At 47.8% G+C, this 20,269-nt stretch overlaps 3 protein-coding genes across 3 annotated transcripts; 1 reads left to right on the top strand and 2 right to left on the bottom strand.

Annotated features, from left to right (window-relative positions):
• Positions 1–409: 409 nt before the first annotated feature.
• LOC128732193 (NHL repeat-containing protein 2) lies at positions 410–2,800 on the top strand. Its single transcript, XM_053825362.1, has 2 exons — positions 410–1,558; positions 1,632–2,800. Exons 1-2 carry the CDS (start codon positions 425–427, stop codon positions 2,463–2,465), a joined length of 1,968 nt encoding a protein of 655 aa, XP_053681337.1. The 5' UTR covers positions 410–424; the 3' UTR covers positions 2,466–2,800.
• A 2,968-nt stretch (positions 2,801–5,768) lies between these two features.
• Positions 5,769–12,966, bottom strand: LOC128730871 (macoilin-2). Its single transcript, XM_053823958.1, has 9 exons — positions 12,890–12,966; positions 10,543–10,687; positions 10,346–10,472; positions 9,005–9,131; positions 7,398–8,923; positions 7,088–7,340; positions 6,713–7,004; positions 6,444–6,633; positions 5,769–6,376 (listed from the first exon to the last, which is right to left on the bottom strand). Exons 1-9 carry the CDS (start codon positions 12,964–12,966, stop codon positions 5,769–5,771), a joined length of 3,345 nt encoding a protein of 1,114 aa, XP_053679933.1.
• Positions 12,967–15,572: 2,606 nt separating this feature from the next.
• On the bottom strand, positions 15,573–16,511 carry LOC128721426 (probable elongation factor 1-beta). The gene is made up of 2 exons (XM_053815177.1): positions 16,355–16,511; positions 15,573–16,279 (listed from the first exon to the last, which is right to left on the bottom strand). The coding sequence occupies exons 1-2, from the start codon at positions 16,432–16,434 to the stop codon at positions 15,691–15,693; spliced, it is 669 nt and encodes a 222-aa protein (XP_053671152.1). The 5' UTR covers positions 16,435–16,511; the 3' UTR covers positions 15,573–15,690.
• Between the last annotated feature and the right edge of the window lie 3,758 nt (positions 16,512–20,269).

Genomic DNA, 20,269 nt, shown 5'->3' with positions numbered 1-20,269 from the left:
ACTCGCTGCCTACCAAAACAACAGTGCAATCAAAACAGTAAGTGCTGCGCATCGTAGCTCCCGAGAATACTACACCCTCCGTCGATTGCGCCCCATTTTCCGTTCCTCAGCGACGTCCGCCGTCCCCGCCAAAATAGGTTCCAGAATGAGCTCATCACCCGAGGGTCAGGACATGATGGAGGTCTTGGCCTGCAACAGCAACCAGCTCGCGGACGATGTATTTGCCGCCGGGAATAACGCCGCCAAACGGCAGAAACTCGTCATGGACTACCTGAAGCAGGTGGATCGCGAAGGCCGCAGCGTAACGGCCGAGTTTCCGGATGGGCTGGATTGGTTCAACGTGACGGAACCGCTCACCCTGCAGGGTTCGCTGCGCGGCAAGGTGGTGGTGCTGGACTTTTTCACGTACTGCTGCATCAACTGCATGCACATTCTACCGAACCTGAAGCGGCTGGAGCATATGTACCCGATCGAGGAGGGGCTGACCGTGATCGGGGTGCACAGCGCGAAGTTCCGCAACGAGAAGGACTCCAACAACATCCGCGCTGCGGTCGAGCGATATGAAATTTCACACCCCGTCGTGAACGACAATGTGTCGGCAATGTGGCGCAAACTGCGGGTCCAGTGTTGGCCCACGCTGATGATCCTCGGGCCGCGTGCCAACCCACTGTTCGTGATAATGGGCGAGGGAAACTTCGAGGATCTTAAGCTGTACATCAGCAGTGCGATTCGGTTCTACAAGGATAAGGGTGAAATTCAGCGCCACTCGCTACCGATCAATCTGTCGCAAACGGCGGCGATGGCGTCCAACATGAAGTTCCCCGGCAAAATCGCCCGTTCGGTGACTTCCGATGGCAGCGAGGATCAGCTTTATGCCGTATCGGATTCGGGCAACCATCGAATACTCATCATTGACGCTGCTGGCAGCGTGCTGCATAAGATTGGTGGCAAGCAGAGCGGATTCGTTGATGGCAACTTCGCAAAGGCTCGCTTCAATGCGCCACAAGGCGTCGCGTTTCAGGGATCGGATGTGGTGTTCGTAGCGGACAACGAAAACCACGCTATCCGGAGGATTGATCTGAAGACGCGATCCGTCAGCACCGTCGCAGGGAATGGAACTCAGGGCAACGATCGTACGGGTGGCAAGGGAGGACGCGAACAGTTACTGTCCTCACCGTGGGACGTGGCGGTATATTCGACACGGGATTTGGATATGTCCTTCCACGCTGACGATTCGAGAGCACCGTCGAAGGACGTGTTGCTGGTGGCTATGGCAGGGATTCACCAGATTTGGGCCGTCTTTCTGGAGGACACGATCTGGTGGAAACTTAAGAAATACAGTGCCGGCACGTGCTGGGCGATTGCGGGAAGCGGTCACGAGCAAAATCGCAACACTTCGTACCCGCACAGTGCCGCCTTTGCGCAACCTTCGGGACTCGCAATCAACCGTGAAGCAAAAGAGATGTATCTGGCGGACAGCGAGAGTTCGGCGATCAGAAAAATCTCGCTCCACGATGGAAAGGTTATGGCCGTTGCCGGTGGAGATCGTAACCCTCTGGTAAGGCATAACTTCCACTTGTACCACTTTGTGGTCATCGACACTCACAAACCGTTTTCTGTCTCGTTTGCAGGACCTCTTTGCGTTTGGAGATGTGGATGGGAAGCAGTACGCGGCCAAGTTTCAGCATCCGCTAGGTGTCGCGTACAATTCGCAGGACGGTTGCGTTTACCTTGCTGATACGTACAATCACAAGATAAAGAAAATCGACGTCAGCACGAACAGCGCAACGACGTGCGAGTTTCGGGAGGCAAATGGGGCAATCAAGCGCTTTAACGAACCGGCAGGTCTCTGTTTCGATGCTTCCGGCCAGCTGTTGTACATCGCCGACACCAACAACCACGAGCTTCTGGTTGCTAATCTCGCCGACGGCAGCATCCGTCCGTTGAAGCTTAACTTCCGCGTACCGGAAGAGCTCGACAGTACGCTGGACGGCGGCAAACCAACCACCATCACTCTTAAACCGGCCCATCCGATCAAGCTACCCTCCGGTGCTTCCAGCAGTTCACTATGTGTGACGCTTAATCTAAACTTCCTCGAACCGACTACCAAGCTTACGGATGGTGCTCCGCAACGCTGGTCCCTTGAACTACCCTCGACGGAGTGGCACTGCGAACCTAAAAACGGTACGGTTGATGGTTCTTCCCTTGAGCTACGTATAACATCCCCGGAACGGGTAATATCCCCATCGAATGAGAATGGAAACAACGACGAAGACGACCAGATAATGGTCAACTTTAAGCTAAACCTCTGCGAAGGAGACATCTGTTTTCCGAAGGAATTCAGCGTCCAGTTAGAACTCCGGTACGGTTCTGTCGAGGGTTTTGTAACCGGAGATCACTATGACGCACAGGAAACGTACGAGCTGCAATTATCGCGAGCAAAAGTACAGCTACACCAAGTCTAGTACCAACGCGCACTCACAGAAACTCACGATCATGAACGCATTTTAGTGTTATATATAAATACGCATTATTGTTTTTTAACCGCTAACACAGCATCGCTGTTGGTTGACGCTAGCGATTTGTTACTTCTTTTAGAATCCGTTGTTAGTTTGTGCTTTTTGATTTGGATCTGTCGCCGAATCAGCAATACTACTCTACTTTAGGCAGACATTTTACCGTCGCTTGCATACATATCTCCCGTTCCTGTCGCATCCCACAGGATGCGGTGACGAGAATGAGGCGCGTTCCTTTTTACGAACGACAATCCTCAAGAGCAGTCACGTTTTTAATCATTTTAGCGCGGAAGATACGATTGATGTTCGTAATAAAACTATCAAAAACATAACAAGCGAATGATAAATTTATAACTGCTGGAGTATTACAGTGTGCATTAAGGGTCGCATCGTTGTTTTCCCAAGTCTTCACACAAGTTTTGCCTTAGTTGCGGTGCAGATAGTTGCAAACCTCCAGAGACGATGGTGAGACAAAAAATCCTCTATCGGGCAGATTGTCTCGATGCGACCCACACGCCTATTTGCAATTAAACTCTTTTGCAGGTCCTGCCAATTTTACCAGACTCGTGAACCCAAATTTCTCACATTTTAAAATGCAGCAATAGCGATTATTGTACCTCTCAACAGCGACAAAATTAAGAGAAAATTGAAAGAAATTCCACTGCCAGCTCCCGTGGCTTTCAGTTCCATATTCTCATCGAATGTTCCACCCAAAAACAAACAAAAAAAAAACACAACATAAACTTGTGCTAGGGTTTTGCTACAATTGCATTTGTTTTGTTCTGTTTGCATTATTCATTCTTGTCATGCACATTATCACCTGCCGCTTTATTTTCTTCGATTGATTACACAATTGTTACGATTACTCATTTCATCAATGTTCTTGCGTTATCGCTTATCGACTGTATCAGTTATCGATCTCCATATTTCTTAATATACTGTATTCCTTCGGGTAAGTGTGTGTTTTCTTATCCTTTACTAATTGTCACTCCTTCTGTGCTGTTTTCACTTATAATACATGTGTTTTTTTTTTCATTGCGCGATTTTTCTCTCCTTTGTCGTAATTATATGTATTTCGTGTGAAGGTGTTTTGTGTTTATGTGAATGTTTTTACAATTTTCTTTTCATACTTTCACGAAGCATATCTCTTACGCACATGTGCACATGGCTCCACACTATAAATGATGCGTTCCGTCTTCTCACCAACGGTGATCGAGCAGTAATACCTGTGCTTGTCGCTTCAACGCATCTCTATTAGTTCTTCACGGTTACGACCTCTGACGAATGGACGAGTATACGGCAAAAATAACATGGTTCCCGATGAGACAAGAGTTTTCTTTATCCCTGTGACACCGCCCTGTGTGTACTACTGAAATTTGCAGTCGGTTTGCCCATACAGCGATCATTTGCAATCTATTTGCTGTGAGTAAAAACAAAAAGAGGCAACCAAAAAGTGTGGCGATTGCAAGCCCAAAGGAATCCGATTCTGGCACAACTCACGAACAAAACAAAACTAAGCTTTAAACGAAACTTAACTAATCTTCTACTAAAGTATCAGTATTTGCGGCAGTATTTTATCGACCGAAGAAACAGCGGAAGATGCAACACACAATAGATGGACACATCAAGATTTTTTTTAGTTTGAATTAGATGCAAAAATTCGAAATATCTTTGATGCAAGTCTGCCTGATTTGCTTTGAAAATGTTCGTTCACGTTTTTTTTTTGAATTTCGCTCTAATAGTTGTTGCCACCAAACCGCGAATGAGTGCGTACGTGATAAATAATCTAGAATTACGATTAATTGTAAAAATACATATATGTTAGCATATATATGTATATATATTATACGTGTATATAAATATTTAAGTAATCTGAATATCACAACATTATGTCTGCATTTTCCTCCTTCCCGATTTCTAATCTTTCTTTTCTTGTTTCCATTCCGATTTTCGTGACAAAGTCGCTGGCTAAGCTGGTGGCTTTGGATGCGGGAAACCTCCGGGAAATAAGAACGTAAGTGAACACGAACGTTCGTCTCCTGCAGTGTGAGAAAAGGTGTGTTGAACATTAGTTCCGTTTTTCTACTTGCGCTTTTTGGTCAAATGTGGGCAACGAATATTAAAATGATTTCTTCAACCAAATAAAAACGGATACCATGTCCACACGTATGCAGAATCTAGGGATAATTCGCATTGATAAAGAACCGCAGGCAGGTGCAATCACACGTAAAAATGCGAGCGAGAGAGATGAAATTAAGTACAGTGCATATTCGGAATATTTGGAAATTCCGCTCGACCTAATTCCGACTTAAAAATTCTAGATAGAAAATGAAGCAAAAAAAGAAAAACAAAAAATAATTACGATAAAGAGAGCTTAGTCCAGCTAATGACAAGCAAATCTGTATTCACTGGGCATATTCTAACGAAAAGTTAAAGCAAAAATTAGAGAGAGAAAAAAGTATAATACATAAACAAATTATCAGTTCTGCTTTGCTAGGTCGAGATAGGCGCAAAGAAAGTATGTCTCATGCATGCAGCGCATAAAGTGGTTCATTCCGCTTGCCTTTGCGGGGCTAGACAAACGAGACAAATATGAGATCAATGTCATGTTTGCAGGTTTTCTGCATACATGCAAAAAAAGCTAATGCATAACGCGAGCTTGGACAGCGAGTTGAGCGAGGCGCTCTCGAGATTTGCAAGATTTCACTTCGGCGGGAAGGAGACACGCTAGACGCTAGGAAAACCAAATCGCATGTAAACGAATCGCAAGCAAACCAATGGCGAAACCACCAGCGGCGGCAGATTCAACTGCTGTGTACTGCTACGAATTTTCGCGCTCCCGTGGCTGCAATTCGCTGCAACAAACTAACCAAACGGATCGCTTGATTGATGCCGGTGTTGTTGCAGCTGCTGATACTGTTGCTGTTGTTGCTGCGACAGCTGCTGTTGACGGTGCTGTTGAAGGGCAACACTACTATGACTGTGGTGCGACAGAAGCAACGAAGTAGGCTGCAAAGACGAAAGCAAGTTGTTCCCAGCATCCCCCGTCGAATGCTGAGCATGGTGTGCGTTGAATTGCTCGGCTAAGCTGGCCACGCTAGCACTGATGAGATTGCAGCTGTTACTTCCGCTGCTGGTGATGGTGGCCGTACTGCTAGTGCTTCCACTGCCCGAGCTGTTGCTGGAACCGGCTAGGCTCACAAACGACGAGAAGGAGACGTTGCTGGGCGGAAAAAACGATAACTCGAGCGGTCAGGCTTCAGTTCCGCCAACCATGCCGTTGTTCTTCGGCGTGTAGATGGTAGCGTTCGGGTCAAGATTGGAGGGACAGTTGCCGTTCGAGCCGTTGTTTGAGTTTTGCATTTGTACTATTTGCCCACCGCCGCTGACACTAACGCCACCTCCACCGGTTCCGCTCAGCGACGACAGGCCAACGACGCCACAGTTGTTAGCAGAGCCCGCATTCGGCCCCGACATCACCGAAGACGAAGACAACGTCGTCATCGTGGACGTTAGTACCCCGAGACTACCTAATTGACTGCAGAACGGTGGGCCGTTCTGCACCATGTGCGACAGCGAGCTGGACTGTTGGCCGGATTGTTGCATTCCACCACCGCCTCCACTTGGACCACCACCCGGTAATACCCCGTTCAGGTGTCCGCTCGACATTGGCTGCGGTAGCAGCTGGGGAGCGTCGGGCAGCCGCATCATCGAGCCACCCGACACTCCGTCCACCCCCGAGCCGCTTGTGTGGCCAGTCAGACAAAGGGCGTCATTAGGCATAGTTGGCATGACCGCCACAAGCTGCACGATCTTGGCGTTCAGGTCGAGTATTTCCTTCTCCTTCGTGCGCAACGAACCTTGGGGAAAAATAAACCAGCGTTAAATACCACCATCAGTCATTCGGGAAGCTAAAGGTATACTTACAGGTTAGAATTTCCACTTCCCGCCTGGTGCCACCAAGAGCCGAGAATAAGTCCAGCTTAACTCTCGTCTCCGCCGACAGGTTCTTCTCGAGCGTCGCATTCTTGTCCTGCATTGCGGCCAGCGCGCTCATCAACACTTCAGTGTTCTGTTGCGACTCCCGACTGCGTAGCTGCAGTTCCATTTTCCTCATCTGAATAGGGGAAAGCAACAGAGTGTTCAGGCCATGTTCCACAACGAACAAAAAGAAAGAAACATCCTTAACACCGTACCTCTTGTTCAATGTTTCGAGCCTGCGTCTCGGTCATGAGCTTCGCCTCCTCCATGTTGAGCAGCTCGTGCTGCAGTTTATCGATCTCCATTTCCATCTGTTGCTTCTTCATTTTACACGACTCACCACACTCCGAACGTGCCGCTTTATCTTCCGCCTGCTTCCGGTACTTACGCTCGTTGTTCAGCTGTGCTTCAAGGGACTGTCTATGTCGCCGCTCTTCGCCAAGGCGTCGCTCTACCGTTTGCAAATTCTGCCGTTCCTGCTGACGTTGATTGGTGTGCTCTTGATATCTGAAACAAGAAAAAGCACCGCAGTTTATTTGTCTATCATCCAATACACACCCACATACGCATCAAAGGGACCAATATCTCACCTGCTCTGCAGATCGTCAAAGTCCTTTTGCTTAGCCTGCAGGCATCCTTTCAAGTTGCTCGTGGTGGCGTCATACTTTTGCCGCATGTCGTTTTCCATCTGCCGATGCGATGCCAGCTCGGAACGGATTTTCTTTAACTCTCCTTCAAGCCGAGGGCACGACTCGCACACCTTCTGCACTACCACCGTCGCGACCGGCGTGGGAGCAATGGCAGGGTTTGATCCTTGGCCAGATGAATTCACCGTTTGCGTCGCTTTGAGTGTACCACTAACCGGTGAGACACCGGTCGCACTTTTGCTCTCTGCCGCACCCGAGCTGTGATGAGTCGCTGTACCGTTTCCTTGTCCGTTACAGCTGTTGGCCGATCTTTCGACAGTGTTGTTATCACTGACGTTCCCTTTACTTGCGACTTGCTCCTGCTGTTCGCCGTTGTGTTGATGGTGATTGTCATTAGCGGACGTGGACGTAATACAGCCAGCGTTTGACGACGAAGACGTTGTAACCGCCGCTCCACCGTCACCACTGGTGGCCGATGTCGCAGTCCCCGTGGTCGTGAGAGTTGTAACCGAGGAGGCAAGTGCGAGTGTCGCACAAAGCTTGGTAATCGCCGACAGGTTCGCTTGTTCAGCGGCCTTCTTCAGCCGATTTTTACGCCCCGAGCGACCACCCTTCGACTCCGCCGGAACTGGAGCATCCGTGGACATCTGCCGCACCACCCACAGCTGTTGATAATCGCTAAATGATAAGTTCTGTTTGTCGGTTGTAGTTTTGCCGATCACTGTCCCACCGCTACTCCCACCGGTAGCATTCTCGGTGGGACTTTTGGAGCGATTAGTCGTCACCGTGGCCGTTTGTCCGTTTCTCGTTGAGCTGGACGTGCTGGAAGAGCTGGTGGATCCCGCCAAGCTGCTACTGCTTGATTCTTTGTCGTAATCCTTGCGACCCACCAGCCCTGGCACTATGTTCTCCTTCGAGTCCTTATCCTTCACCATGGATCCACCATTGCAATGAATACTGCCACCCGCACCACTGTGGTCGTTCGCTCGATTTACAGTGGCCGTGTTCTCTTTTGTACTGTGTGTTACACCACCGTTGCTGCTGTTACTACCGCTGCTGCTGCTGCCGTTACTAGCGGTAGTAGCGTTGCTTCCGCTACTCTGCTGGAATGTGGTGGCCTGATGGTAGGAATAGCTTCCGCCACCACCGCTACCGTTCATCTTGCTACCGGCGTTAAGCGTGCTGGACGAACCAGCCGTTGAGTTGCTGCCGTTGCTATCTTTATCCAAACTTTTCCTGTGCTTGGAAGATCCCTGCTGCTGATGGGACGCGTGTGTCAACCCTCCGTTCATCGCGCTTCCAGACGATGATGGTGAGCTACCACTGCTAACATGCCCATTAACATGCGTGCCCGAGGGGGTGCTATTGCTCGACGATTTGTAACTTTGAGCACCCTTACTATGACTCTGCTGCTGCTGCTGCTGCTGCTGATGGTTATGATGATGGTGGTTGTGATGATTGTGATGATGATTATGATGATGATGATGGTGCTGACCCGTGTCGCTTTTGCTGCTCGCAGTGCTGCTGCTGCTGTTATTCAGACTGTTGTTCGTGGTCGCGACCAGCACGAGCTCCTTTTGCGCCAACACATCAGTGCCGCTCGCACCATCAAGAGCCGGTTCTAATAGGGCTGTCGATTCCTCTTTCGGCAGTGCCTCCTGAAGCAACTGCATGTAGAAGTCATTGTCTTTTGCTACCTCGCGCTGCTTGCGCTGTCGTATGCGATAACCGACATAGCTCTTGAAACCGAACCCAAGCGTTACCACCGGATAACCGATGCTGAAACAGATCGTTTAAAGTAAACGTTTTGAGTCTGCAACAATGAGTTTACACACATCACTTCTGTCGCATTATCCTTACCAATGGGCTGCAAATGGCCGACAGAGATTCAGATGCGGTATGTTTCGACTGTCCTTCCATCGTATGGCTGCCTCCAGATACACGAACAGTATCCACAGTATTATCGTCGGCAAACAGATTCCTTTATCTGGAAATAGAGCAATATTTGAAAGTATTATCTATATTTGCGTTGAATTACAATTTTGGTAGAAATATCCTGTTTATCACATACTACCCGCCCTGCTTGAAACACAGAAAAAATCATTCACACAATTCAAATCATCATTAGAAACAACGTTCGATTTAATTGAATCTTGCTACAAAAGCTATTCGTTTATCTAATATTTTATTCTATTATTTTTTTTTGTAAGGAGCTAGAATAAACAAATGAGTATGCTATATAAGGCAAAAGTCGAATTAGACATATTAGACTAAACGTGAACGAGTGTCGTAAATTACGATACGAAGCGATAGAAAACACCCTTTGGTACCTTCATAAGATAAATTGCAACGTGTAAAACGAAATCAACTTTTGCAGAACGCAACACAGCATGCCATCGATGAAATCAAGAAGAAACGATCTGCCTACAAAAATCAGAACTGAAAAGAAACACTGATGAAGGAACCACCGATCGATGCGGAATTCAGCCATACACAGTGCGCGATGCCAGATACACGTAAAAAAGATACAGTGTGATCAGTGCACAAAGCAGTAACACGTTTGCGATGTGTATATGGAGATTTGCGATCGATATCAGCTGAAGAAAAGGTCTTGAATCTGCGCGAAATGCGCGAGGGCGAAAATGATCAATATTGCAAAAGACAGCAAACAGATATCGATTATGAGCCTTATCACACCAACAATGCTAGAGCATAGTAAAAAAGCATACGATAATCAATAGTTTGCCTTCAACGGGAGACATCATTCTCAGATCTGATCGACTACGATTCGAGAGGCTGAAATTCAAAGCAAAACGATCTCCGCCTTACTGTGTTTTTATCAATAACTGTGGTATAAATACTGACAAAAACATGGCTTGAATAAATAAGCCATGATGAAGGGACAGTTAGCATTCTTCTAGTAATCACAGTGCTTTCAATCCCCGTTCAGAACAATGATCTTAAAGATAATAATATTGTCCGTTCAGCATTCTTCCGAATCCTGCGTTTAAATAGATCAGAGTGTACAACCTCGTACTAACTCGTTACTTCCGCTATTTCTTATAATCAGGCGCATGTTGACCAAAGAATTGAGTTTTATAACACTCGATGAGATCAATTTTTGCATCACATCATCAGTTAGCGAACAATTACTACATTGCAATTGCAGTTGGTTTGACTGCATTAAGTGATGATCCTTACCTGTATGCCAGACGTACTGCACCCAAACATAGGTACTGGCGGCAAAAAAGAGCCACTGGACTGGGATGAAAAATAGACATACCAAATCGGAAGTGACCGCTATACAGACGAATAGTACGGAAAAGGCCTGCAATAATAAAAAAAAGGTCAGTATATTGCGAACGAATGTACATTTTCGATTCCACCACAAAACTTACCAATCCTTTATACTTGAATGAATCGTATATTGAACGAAGCAGTAGCCAAAATGGCCATAGAAATTCGAAACGAAACTCGAGCAGGAAATCTGCGATGATGACGAAGGCCCATAATAGTAGGAATTTTATGTAGAGCAGTGTGTTGCTGAAATGAAATATAGACAAAAAATCAGTTAAGAAATTCTCCGTCGACGCATACGGGAAAAGCAGAAAAAACTCGATACAAATATGGTAAAGAAAAAAAGCAAAAGCTGCCCCAACAATCTCGATAATCGAGTGTGAATTATGCCTGCAGACCCCGGAAATTTCATACCATTTATGGTGCAACAACACCATTTACTATTCCGTCATGGTTCTTTGCCATTGGATCCACACAGAACCTCCGGCAGGCAGGGCAGTGAATTTGAAAGGGAAAAATACAATTGATTTTCCCGGTTTCGGAAGAGAGCAGCACAGCCAAGAAGCACCTCCGATGGCAGGTCATTCGCCACGCAACGAACAACCCAAATGCAGACAGGGCAAAGATGAAAAGTAAAGCCCATCCAACCAAACCATCGAAAGCGAACAACGGAAGGAAGAAAAAGAACCCATTGATAAACGATAATTAGCCATCACGCGAGCCTAACAGAGCAGCATCGAAGGAGACTAGGTAGCAGATCGAGCAGCTTTAGAGCTGGCACAGCATATCCTTGCGGCCTGGATCACCGGCTGGTGGCAGCTGATGGCAGCTGAGCATTGGGCGAAGGAAATGACGAAGAAAAAAAGTGTTTAACCGCAGCATAAAGGCAAAAAAACAGCGGCAGCAGGCGCCCTAAGAAACGGTGAAATGCGTCGTGCAGCAAAAACAAACCGACCATTCGCAGCTGTTCGCCGTTGTTGTTTCGTGAGAGAAATTATATCACCCCGCCTGCAGGGTGCTGCACCAAAAACGGGAACGCGAGTTGCGGACATTGCCAGGGAAATTAAGAAGAAAAACAACAAAATACCCCCGATGACACATCTGACACATGCGTCCGGGGAGATGGTTCGAAAAATCGTCAGGACACGCCGCCAAGGCGACCGGCTCTGTACGTGTGCTATCTTATGGCGCACACACACGACCTGGTCTATGCAACAAGTCTCGATAAAAACGCACCCTGATCGGGACCATGAGACCGGTGTGTGGGATAGAGATGTTTTCGTTTGAATTTACCCACTCCATGTAGCGATTAAGGTTGAATTTTCCCGCATAACACGATCACTTTTGCGGGTCGCAAACAAGAAAAAAGACGATGGAATAAATCGAACGTTTGCATGCGGGGGTGGCAACTAGTTTTTCCTCTCTCATTCGCTCTCTCTCTCTCTCGTGGCGGTGAGATAATCCGTGCACCAGGTGACAAGACCAGCCAAAACAAATAATCATCATCCCCAACGTGTACGGCACGCACCCATGTGTTTTAAGGACGAGCTAACAGGCATGGTTGTGGGTGTTCATAATCTGCTGCTAGAGCGTCGTCCCTCTGTTCAACGTCACGGCTCGTTAACAACACTTCTACTGCTGACGCTCCGCTCCTCTGCCGGCGTCATATTGTTCGCAATTTTCTTTTCATTTTTTTTTCTTTTTCACTTAGTTTTTGCTTTGTTTTTTTTTTGTTCAATATTCAACGTGCGATAAAATTCCGACGCATGTCTCTTTTTTCGAGTCCCATGTGCGGAGGGGTGCGTTTGCCGCGACCAGTTTTTGTTTCATTTGTTTACAACACGCGCAGCGCCACCCACCCCTCCTGTCCACCAACCCCATCGGTTTACCGCCCACTCGTTTGTTTTCGTTGGCGTTTTTTCCGCTGGCAAATTGCAGTATTCGAGGCCAACGAAAACGAGGGAAAACATCTATACAACTGAAGCGGAATTGGAAGGAAAATTCTTAACCACCACAAGCATTCTGTCCTGTATCAACCTCTCTCTCTCTCTCTCTCTGTTGCTCTAAGTTTAGCGAAGAAAATCGGAAAATCGAAACCGGAAATTTGCTGGAGATGGCTTAAACAGCACACCGAAGAGCATCCCGAACAGGAGCAACTCTTCTAATGGATTAGGAGCCGGATCCATTTGCACACAAAAAGAAACACGCTGAATCCTTGAGAGAAAGTGTCCCTGCGAGAGAATATGGAGGGCTCCTCCATCTGCACACAGCAAGGAGGCGGTTGGGCTCCAAAGGGAAACATCCTGCCGTCACCAAAGGAACACGCGCGTCGTGGGGCAACAACAAACGATAAACCAACCGAACGTTGCGAAAAGGAGTGCTGCTGAGAGCATTGTGTTCCGGCCATCGTTTGCTTGCCACCCCCCAGGGTTTCTCCCTCTGTCTCACCTGCCAATCTGTTCCGCTATTTTGTTCTTCTTAATGGGCCGTCGTATTTTGCCACAATCGGCATTGCGCCTCTTCATTATAGCGCACCGCTTGATGGTGATATCGGGCCGGCCAGTTCCGTAGCGATTCCGTTCGCACCTCCGGATGCCTTGCTGCCGGATGCCTCCAACCGGTGGTTTCGGGTTGATGCTGTGCGGTGCCGATGGAACACGGCCGAACGTCGAATCCGGCGGATATCCTGCCTACGTGTCGGGGCAATGAGCACCGCCTTACGAGGGAAGTTTTCACACGAACTTCGGCAACTACTGCCGTTTTCACCACAGCCTACTGACAGAATGTTGACGGCGTCGACGTTGAGGACGACGGCGACGGTGACGGCGGCGGCAACAACAACACCACTGTGCAAAGCCAACGACTGGCATAAAAAGGGGGGAAAAAAACAACGGACTCACACACTCATGGCCTTCTAATTCTTTTTGCTCTCTTCGTTTTTGGCGCTGCTATGCCACTTTCGATAAATATAGAATTTTCGATCTTTCTTTGCGTTGCTTTTTCCCCCGTCTGATGCACCTTCAGCAGCACACCGACGATAAACACGCGTCACACACGTACGGGACGACACGCGCGGGCCTGTTTCGCAGGACCAAATCACAAGGGAGGCCTTCTCCTCCTTGAGAGAAAGAGAGAGAGAGAGAGGCTGTGATAACGCCGAGCCCCGTCGAAAGCGGTGGCAGGATATGTCGGATCTGATAGCGCCTACCGGTGATTTGATGGGAAAGCGGTGGAAAATCACTGCACTGAAGAAAAACACTATTTCCCACACTTCACGCGTACACCAGGCAAAACTCCGTTCGGTGTTTTCGAGCTGTGTAACGGAGACGAGATGACACTTTTTCGACTCCCGGTTTGGAGCGCACGGGTTAGTTTTTTCTCATTAGCACAACTTTTTTTTCCTGTGGAAAACGAAAACATTCAACAAACAACAATAAAAAAAACCCCGAATAAAACGACACGCACTCGAGTATGGTGGTGGACGACTTTTGTTGGTCGTATGAGGACCCTAAAAGGATTTTTTCAGTATGAACCGCACGTCACAAACACGTCACTCTCATCGGCCCTATCCGTGGCTTGCTGGGACACTGAAATATTTCCCCCTCAATCAAACTGTGTGTATGTGCTTGCGAACGGCACGAGATGGAAAACTCCTGGCCTACTGGCTAGGACCGGAACACGATTTTTCTGTGAAGCTGTATATCGCAAGCAGCATGGCAAACAATGCCCTTTTGATTCACTTTTTCTCAGCACTGTGCTTCACTCCCGGACCCTAGGGGGCGCCCTGGCTTTTCCGCATTGGTTTCGGGATAAAAAAAAAGTGCAATCGGCTCATGCATCTGCTCTCCCACGCACGGTTGGTACTGTCAGCAGCAAACGGATGTGATGAAAAATCTATCTCCGAAGCATGCCTGGTGTGTCCTCGCGGTCGCAGCCACGTTACGGCCGATGCAAGAAAAGATGTGCTAGCTGCTGCTGCTGCTGGCTGACCGTCGTGCCTGTCGTTCCGGTTTTCGCGGTGTGGAACAGCTTCCGTTTCGACGGAATTACCACTGGCGAGCACACGCACAAGCGCTTTTCTGCGCGCTCTCGTCGTTGTCGTCGTTTTCGTCGCCGTTCTGACACGCGCTCTTTCTCACTCGTTCGAATTTTCCTCTTCGCTCAACCACAACGGCCTAGTGCGCGCGCTCTCTTTCTCTCTCCCTCTCTCTATCGCTTGACATCTACTAACAGCACCAGAAGGATGGAGCAATTTGGGATCTTTTATGCCTGCTTAACAACACATCCTTGCGAGTGGGAAGGATGGGCTCTGCACCCATCCACCATCTCCCTACCAGGCCCGTCGCGTACTTCCTGGAGAAAATTCAACAGGAAAACGGCTTGAATGCCACGCGCGACACAGCCACCCCGTAGATCAGCTTTCCAGCTGTTCCAACAAGGTCGATGGTGGGAACGTTTTCCCTCGCACAGCGGTAAACGCAAAAATGTCGATATTTTTAAGAAACTGTTTCCACTCGCTTTTCCGAACGATGGACAACACACGCAATCGATTTTCCGGAATTGCAGATCTTGCTCCCCTCTTGCTGTAGCTTCTTTCACTTCTTCTGCCTTTTCGCAAGTTTACTTCACTGCCAAGCCAGCTTCCAGAGCGAAATATACATGTATTGTTTACCGTAGAGACAAAGTGAACTAGCAAACAGCACAATACCGCAATTTTCTGTTTAATTTAACCGTGTTTTAAGACAAATTCACGGAGCTAACGTTCACTGTTTCATAGTGCGTTTGTAAATTTTTTGGTTTATTTTTCGTTTATTGTTTACTCGTGCTGTCAAATTTGTCAACGCACATGCAAGCGTTTATATCGGGGTGTTTGCCGAGTGGTTAATTTGGATAAACGTTAAAGGATCTTCAAGCAAAAACAATTCCATTGTGTCTGTTTAAAAAGTAACATATAATAAATGATTATATCAGCCGAATGCCGCATCTATTTCTATTGAAAATGTTACTGAAATTTGCTATCAAATCTTTAGACTCTTCAATTCCCAAGTGAGTAATAATTGGAACAAGAAAATCGATTTCATAGACAACGAAACGTTTATAGGTTCGGATCAAACGAATGTTTACGCAGGTTTAAAAATGTTTTCATTTATTCGACATGCGTTGTTCTTGGAGAATGCTGTCGGATGAAGCTTAAACGATAAAACACACACATAACCGTGGCAACAGGCTTTTAGATCCGGCTCACTCGTCTAGATCTTGTTGAAAGCGGCAATATCAACCGACTGAACGAAGTCCTCGAACTCCTGAATCGTTTCCGTCAGCAAGTCCACCGAAACCTTATCGTCTTCGATAACGCAGCAGATCTGCAGCTTGTGAATGCCGTAGCCAACCGGTACGAGCTTGGCAGCACCCCACAGCAATCCGTCCATTACGATGCTGCGGACATTCTTCTCCATCTCTTTCATGTCAGTTTCATCGTCCCACGGCTTCACATCCAGCAGGATGGAACTCTTGGCGATCAAGGCGGGTTTCTTTGACTTCTTGGCGTTGTACGCGGCCAGACGCTCCTCCTTCAGCTTGGCAGCCTCGGCGCTCTCCTCCTCATCCTCCGATCCGAACAGATCCACGTCATCGTCATCATCGTTTCCGCCGGCAGGAGCTGCCGCCGTCGGTTTACCTCCGGCGACCTGCGGTAGAGCCTGGCCACCCCATGCCGAGCGTTCCTTGGCGTTGAACGAAGCGATATGGTTATACCAGCGCAGGGCATGCACATACGTGCCAGCCGGTGCCTTGCCCAGGGCATCGAACACCGATAAATCGGCCTTCGATGGCGTGTAACTGCAGGAGACCAAAAAAATCAGATTGCGTGTCACACATAACCTCAATCGTTAAACGTATCACTTTACAACATACCCCTCGACGTAGCTGTTGTCTGCGAGGAATTTGTCCAATTCCTTCAGTCCATTGGCAGTCTTAACATCACCGAAAGCCATTTTGGGTAAGTTTTTTCGGGAAGTTTTCTCGGAATCGCGAAACAGCGGAAACGATACGGACGCACGACGTGAACGTGGTGTTCGCGAAAGGACGTTGATAAGAACCTTAGGCAACCCTGCCAACGAAATGTCAAAATTTACACAACAGTTTGTAACAAACTAAGCTTTTCCTCAATTTAGCTTTGACGAATATAATAATAGCTACGAAATTAAAATTAGCCATTATATATTGAAAGGAAATGAACGAATTAAATGACTATAAATTTAACTAATTTCAGCAGCCTTGAAATAATATTTAACTATATGTAACAGTTATTAAAGCCCTGGCTGCATATCGTTCTCAATTGCAGGGTAATAATATTTCCAAAAAAAGTTTAGGTTGAAAATCATGGCAATTCATGCCACACGATAGAAAAGTAGTGTTTGAATTGATATGATCTCAATATCGAACAGATTGCCAAATAAAATATATTTGATCTATACACGCTACGATCAGTTCATTTTACGCGATGCAAAATGAGGGAACGTGGCGTGTTTGCATAAAATATGTTTCATTCGACTAGAATAGAATATTGATTATTTACTGTATAATCTGAAATACGCCGATTTTCGTCCTCAGGTCTTTCTGAAAACACCATCTCCATTTAGACCCCGCATGATCTTTAACCAGACTTCGGGTCAGAAAGTCGATCATCAGCATAACATAGTATTTTTATGTAACTTCGTGGTATGTTATTAACTTTTAGAAAATATAACTTTTACAAAATCAGGAAATGATTCTTTTTTTAATTTTGTGAATCATTATTTAACCAAAATATCGAGGTGTCTGAACTGCGAGGGGCTGATAGTGTAGATCACCGGTTCTTTGCAGCCATTCAAAGGTGTCAAACATTGCTCGATCAGAATGGCTAGAATGGGTTAGTTGTAAAGGCATTGTTTATTTAATTACCAACTTTATCTAGCTTAGCATCTTCACGTTAAACTCCCAAAATTCGCAATGAAACATATCATAGCTATAGAGTCATCCAAAAGATAAAACTCAGGTGATACCAACAAGTTACCCTTGAACGTGCTATTATCAGGTGCTCTATTCATTCAACACATTTTCTCTCCCTTTCTCCAACGAAAACAAGCCTTTCCGATTCCACTCAGCTCTCTACACTCCACTCGGTTTAGGACACTCGAGAAAGAAAAAAAACCCATTGCTCTCCCTCTCATTCTCAGCACCCCCAAAAAGCACCCCGATTCGGAGCTTTTGTTCTGCGCGAAGCCTGAACCCTCCAGCAAAAACGCACCGGAAACCGGAAACCATCCACCCCCGAAGGGGAAAGCCGCACGCGACCGAGAATGAGCGGAAAATTATATTCCCGGTTTGCGAGGAAATCCACTTTTGATTGAAAATGGCTTTACCCGCACAATAGAAGGCCCACCCACTTTGCACCGGGGGAGGGTGGAGGAAAGAAAAATTAAGCTGAAGTAAGCGCGATTCGCAACGTGGAAAAAAAACGGGGCAAGGAAAAACACGCACAAATGCCCACCGATTGCGCAAATAAATACCGTGCTGCAGTTAGGCGGCCACGGAACGTGGGGCTCGCATTTGCGCGTGTGTTTGTGGGCGAACGAAAAGCTTCTAAAAATCAATACTCCCAGTCCCCGATCGGTTTGGGGCGAGCTAGCGGGAAAACGCTGCTCGGACATGTGTGAATGAATCGGGCCCGTACGGTGGGAAAAACCCCCGGAGCGAAGTAGCGCTGCCGACAAGCGAAAGAAGCAGGAAAACGCAACAGCAACAAACGGGGAAATTGGCACGCGCGAGCGAGATGGCACGCCGTGGAGTGAAAGAGCTAGAACGGCTCCGGACGCTCCGGACTGCACGGGCACGGTCGGAAAATTCTCTGTACGATAAGAAAATTGGCAAGCCAAGCTTTCGCCGCTGTTGGTGTGTGAGTGTAGGTGCGAAAGAGCGAGAGAGAGAGAGCGAGATCGAGCTCGAGAAAAGGGAACGCACTAGGGGCTGCAAAAAAAAAGGTAGACAAACCCCGCGGTAAGCAACGGTGGCCACGAACCGAACGGCACGAACATGCGCCCTCAGTGTCGCCTAGGATTTTTCCTACCAAACATTGAATAACAAAACCTGTGCTGGCGTGCCTCGTGTCTCGTGCTGGTGTGAACCGCACACTACAACCAGGACGTGGGACCCTTCGATTTTGGTTGGCGGATCGGTCCTCACCGGATTTTGGCCTTTTGCTCACACGCACAACCACGCGGTTCCAGCGCACGGCCACGACCGTTGGCCATTGGACGACCGCTTCCAATTTAGCAGAAGCAAACACGCTGCAGGCCCGAGCACCAGGGCCACCGTGAACACCCGAAAAGGGAGAAACAAAAAAGAATCAAGCCCCGGGGGCGGTGTTTTTTTTCGGTGTGTGTCTCTCGCTTAACCCACCTGCGCCCCGTGTGCACACAGTGAATTGATTTCTGGTCCTCGTCGTTCGTCGGAGGGAAAAGAAAAACGGCACCCTTTCGGTAAGGACGAACGGTACGGTACGGTCTTCAAATAAATTACATTCACCAGCGACAAGGCGCCTCCATCTCGTGTGGTGCGGTGAAAGCGAAAGCATTTGGGTAGAACTCTCTTCCCAAAAAATACGCCACCAATGTCCTGTTTCACGGACTGAACTGTGTTTGAACGAACGTGCGTGCGTGCGGGTGTGTGTGTCCGTCCGTTCCCGCATGTAAAGGAACCGTTTTGTGGCATTTCCAGCGCAAAAGGGCGAATAAAATATTCCATCTAGCCTCGCCTACAAAAAGGGGTGCCGCGTGCGTCCTGCAGAAAGGGTGCAGAGAGCTTCCTTTCGAATCTGGGCCTTCGCTTCGTGGCCAGTAGCGAGTGCAGGGATTCGCGTGGTCCCGTTTCACAGCAGGACACGCTCGCTCGAAGGAGCAAAAGTTGGAAGCGTAAGGATAAAGGAGTAAAACCATGATAAAGCCCTCCAGCGGGCCTCCCACCGGTCTAGTGTCCTAGAAACCAAACGAAGAAGAAGAAGAAGCAGAAGATAAAAAGCGCGGCTCACTCACGAGCCCCATGTGTGTGTGTGTGTGTGCGTCCACGGGTAATTATGTGAAGGTGGACAAGCAGGAGAATCAGATAAAGGTAGCTAAGTGTATTACATCAAAACTCAAGCTCCAAGGGGTTTTTTGAGAGCCTGTCCAACCGAGCCTCAAGTGGCCGGAGGGCGTGTACATGTGTGTGTGTGTTGATGCTGGAGTGCCGGAGCGACGTAGAGTGTCCCGTCGCCGTCTGCAATCCGTTTTTCCCGGGGTTTTTCTCCTATTCGGTTCCGTCAGCGAGTGGTATTTTATTCCGATTGCGTTTCGCGACCGTCGCGTATTTTTGGACCAATAAATAGCCCACCCTCTGGGGGGGGGGGGGTTCCAGCGTGTTGATGAGTTTTCTGTGAAACTCTGAGAAAAACGAAGGCCGTGGAAGGAAATTTCCAACCGTGAACGCTAAGTGCGCAAAGTGTTTCGGTTGGTGTGGCGGAAAATTTCCATTCTAAAACAACCCCAGGCCAGCCTCGTTCGTTGTGTTTCATTATTTGCGCCTGAGACGGAGAGACAACACCAAGGACCTCGTGCGTGTTTGTGTGTGTGTGTGTGTGCACAGGATGAGCAGGATCTAGACTGAAGATATTCGAATCCACTTTACCTTTTCTTTTCCCTCTTTCTCTCTACTTGCAGCCGCGGCCAGGCTAATAACGGTGTAAATACCTCTGGCACTCTACATTTTTTTTGTTTCTTTCATCCCCCACATCCCCCAACAGTGGACAAAAAC

Source organism: Anopheles nili, chromosome 2 (assembly GCF_943737925.1).
Source record: "Anopheles nili chromosome 2, idAnoNiliSN_F5_01, whole genome shotgun sequence".
Classification (NCBI taxonomy): Eukaryota; Metazoa; Arthropoda; class Insecta; order Diptera; family Culicidae; genus Anopheles; species Anopheles nili.
The sequence above is the reverse complement of the archived record's forward strand: the minus strand, read 5'-3'. Positions and strand labels throughout refer to the sequence as shown.